This window comes from Merops nubicus, unplaced genomic scaffold, assembly GCF_000691845.1.
Source record: "Merops nubicus isolate BGI_N331 unplaced genomic scaffold, ASM69184v1 scaffold48111, whole genome shotgun sequence".
NCBI classification, from domain to species: Eukaryota; Metazoa; Chordata; class Aves; order Coraciiformes; family Meropidae; genus Merops; species Merops nubicus.
The window spans coordinates 18,049-21,244 of NW_008591181.1; the positions used below are offsets into that span (position 1 = coordinate 18,049).

The 3,196-nt window shown below is 48.1% G+C and overlaps 1 protein-coding gene across 1 annotated transcript in view; it reads right to left on the bottom strand.

The window, feature by feature from the left end:
- Positions 1-610: 610 nt before the first annotated feature.
- Positions 611-3,196, bottom strand: part of GAB3 (GRB2-associated binding protein 3) — a gene marked incomplete at both ends in the record, with an annotated part of 12,151 nt that continues 9,565 nt past the window's right edge. The window contains one exon of the mRNA XM_008950155.1: positions 611-684. Coding sequence (XP_008948403.1) covers positions 611-684 — 74 coding nt within the window. The remainder of the gene's footprint in view (positions 685-3,196) is intronic.

A 3,196-nucleotide genomic window follows, 5' to 3' on the forward strand; every position in this document is an offset into this window, starting at 1 on the left:
ACCCCAGCAGTGCTGGAGAAGGCACTACAAGTCCAGCTCCCCCAGGAGACAAGAGCTCCCTAAGGGACCACCGGCTGCCCCGTGCTCATGTAGGTGCAGAGCCTCTCTGTGCACCAGCTCTGATGACACTTTTGAAAGAAACACACACAAATACCAGCGTAAGGGACCCACAGCTCAAGAAGACCCTCCCAGGAGCGTGCCCAGTGAGTGGGCAAGGGCTGACCAAGGGCTCTTGCCTGGGCTACGTATTCAGCCAGGATGCTGTCAAAAGCTGACTCACTTTTCAGATGCTTTCAAAGTTGTTTTTTTTTTATCCTCTTTGGCCAAGGGGTGAGTATTTAAGAGCAGATTTAATTGGCTTGCTCTGTAACATCCCTCCTCTCCCATCAGTGAGCTCTAGAGGTGCTGGCCCTGGGCTGCTGTGGCTGGCAGCGTGGCAGCCCCTAGCACATGCCATGTACCACAGCAGGGGCTGCTGTGGCTCCATTCACACCAAAATCCTTAACCATGGGGTGGCCACAGCTGATTTGGCCTTTGCCATCCTCCCATCATCTTCTTTATCCTCTTTGGAGTATCATGGAATTTGACTAAAACAACAAAAAATAAAGACCTCAGGGGAGGACTGCTCTGCTTTTAGAATTCTGCTCTGTGTTTTTTTTAGTTGCTCCTGTTTTGTGTTCTGCTTACACAAAATGCCTGTCACAGACCCTGGGGCAGCAGGTAAAAAAAGACCTTAAATGAAAAATCTGAATAAACTCCCTAACTTAGCTTTTAGTTAAAAAGTAAGAGTTAGAAACTAGTGAGCAAGGTCAGAGAGTGGCGTGGGCAAGGAGGGAACCTGCAGAAGTTGAAAGAGGCCATTCTGGTCTAAGGACAGTCCCCACCAACCTGGATCTTTATGTCCCTTTAGGGGAAAGAAATACCAAAGGAGCTTTTTTTTTTTTTTTCCTAAACTTCTGCATGATCCTTTAGCCAGGTTTGCCAAAGTTTCAGTATTTTTACCATAAACTAGAACAAGAAGTGAGTCAGTTGTCTCCAATAACTCGGTTTTCCACTTCAGAAGACTCTGTGACCTTCCTTGCTTACCTCTCTCTGACACCTCCGTGGAGGTGAAACTCTCCACCTCCTCTCCCCAAACCCACTTCCCCTGTAGCAATACCACACCCAGGGCACGGTTGCTCAGAGCTCTCCTACATCAGTTTTAGGATGAAACAACTGGTTTTAACAAACTAAATTTCACACCAGACAGGTGAGATTGATACGGAAAAGCCTGAATCCTTTTCAAAACTTTTATGAACTTTAACTTTCATCTGGGAGCTTTGGAGGAGCGGAGTAGGAGGAAACAGCAGGTCAGCTCTCTGCAGGAATAGCCCCAGCTTTCCAAGCTGCTCTAGTCCAGGACACTTCATGCCCGTGGGCCTGGGAGCCCAGTTTGCCCCAGAGTCAGTAAGTTGCTGGTGAGCCTCACTGTTCTCACAGGGTAAGCTAGGAAGAGCCTGGTCACCATGGATCCCCAGCTTCGTGTTTGCAGAGACTTGCAAGCACTTCAGCTCTCTTGAGGTAGGAGAAAAATGGTGTTTCTGCCAGCTACACTGCCTCTGCCAGCAGGACGTGTGGCTTGGCCACAGCCCTCAGCCTCCCAGAGTGCCCAGAGGCTGACACAGAGGGGTGCACGGGGGCCAGGGAGCAGGAGCCTTGAAATGCCAGTGGTTTCTGCAATGACATTTCTACGACCTCTGTTTGGTAAATCAGCATTTTTGGGATGTCAGATTACAGTAACACAACGTGGTAGCAACAGGCACGTGAAGGGAGGGCAGTGAGTTGGCACTGGCAAAGAGGACACCTTGTGTAAGGGTCCTGGCTCCCTGCCTGCCCTTGCTGACAGGATCAGGCCTCTCATGGCTAGTGGGACTTACCTGCAAGGTCACATCCAGTGTGGGTCACTCGGCGGTACTGAACGCTTCCACCACTCAAGTGGCTGTGTGCCACCTTAAAATAAAGATTGCAGCCAAGCTTTTAAAGTTAAATATGTTCTAAACTATACACATATGTGATCCTGAGATAGTGCCTGTAACAAGTCCCAAGGTAGATAGGCTTCCTGAACGCAGAGGTCCTCACGCCACGTAAGAGCATTGTTGTTTTATTTTGGCAGGCCTGGTAGCCTCTCTTGGAGCACGCTGCACTTCCTAATCCTCTTTTTTTTAGGGGGGTGGGTCTAGTGAAACAATCAGTTTGATGACTGCTACCAGCAATTCCAATGGCATTTCTTCTGCAGCTCAGATGAAAGCATTCTTGACCCTTTGCCAGTTCTCCCAAGACTTGCAGAAACAGGCTCACAGCTTCCCTTTCTATTTTTTTGGCCAGCCAAGAGCTGTGTGCCTGCAGCCTCCTGCTAGAGGAGCAGCTGTGCTGTGCTGTGCCGGAGACATTCCTCCAGATAGGGGAGAAAACATCAGTAGGAATCAGACAGAAAGGCAACAAGGATGAGCCACAATGGAGAGAAGAAGCTTAATGCAACGGCCGTCGTCCAGAGGGTCAAAGACCACGTCTTCCAGTCCCATTGGTACATAGCCCTGTGTCGAGTTTCTGACAGCATCAGCTCAGAGTCAGACCTTTTAAACCCAGGGGAAAAATATTTTCCAAAACTCTCTTCCCTTAAGCACTATATATTCAAAAAGTTCTTTTTATTGTTTCAGTATTTTAGCCCTTAGTTGATTAGTCACCAACACCTGTCAGATGCCCGCTGCCATAAAAGCACTCTGAGCACCTGCAGTATTTGCAAGAGTATAAAAAACCAGCTTTAGCAACTAGGAATTATGCAACAGAGGGGGAAGGCAGGACTAGCTAGATTAATGCAACATGTAGTGGATTTAAATGTTAACGCTGTGTGTGACCCGTCGCAGAATCATGCCAGGAAATGGTACCATGTAGTTTACTGGTCAGGGCAGTGGAAAGGGTAATGCATTACTGTACTCATCAGTGAACCACTCACTCACTCAACATACTATGTCCAGCTGAAATCAAAGGTTTCAATTCAGAATGCCATTCCTCTGCAGACTGCCAGCACCTCACAACTCTCTGCCTTTGAACTCTACTGTGATAGCTGCTTCATCAACGTTGTGGTTCCAGTGCAAACACAAAAATTCTCCAGGTCCCAAATCTTCTTCCTTTAGACTTTCGATTGTCTCTCATCTGT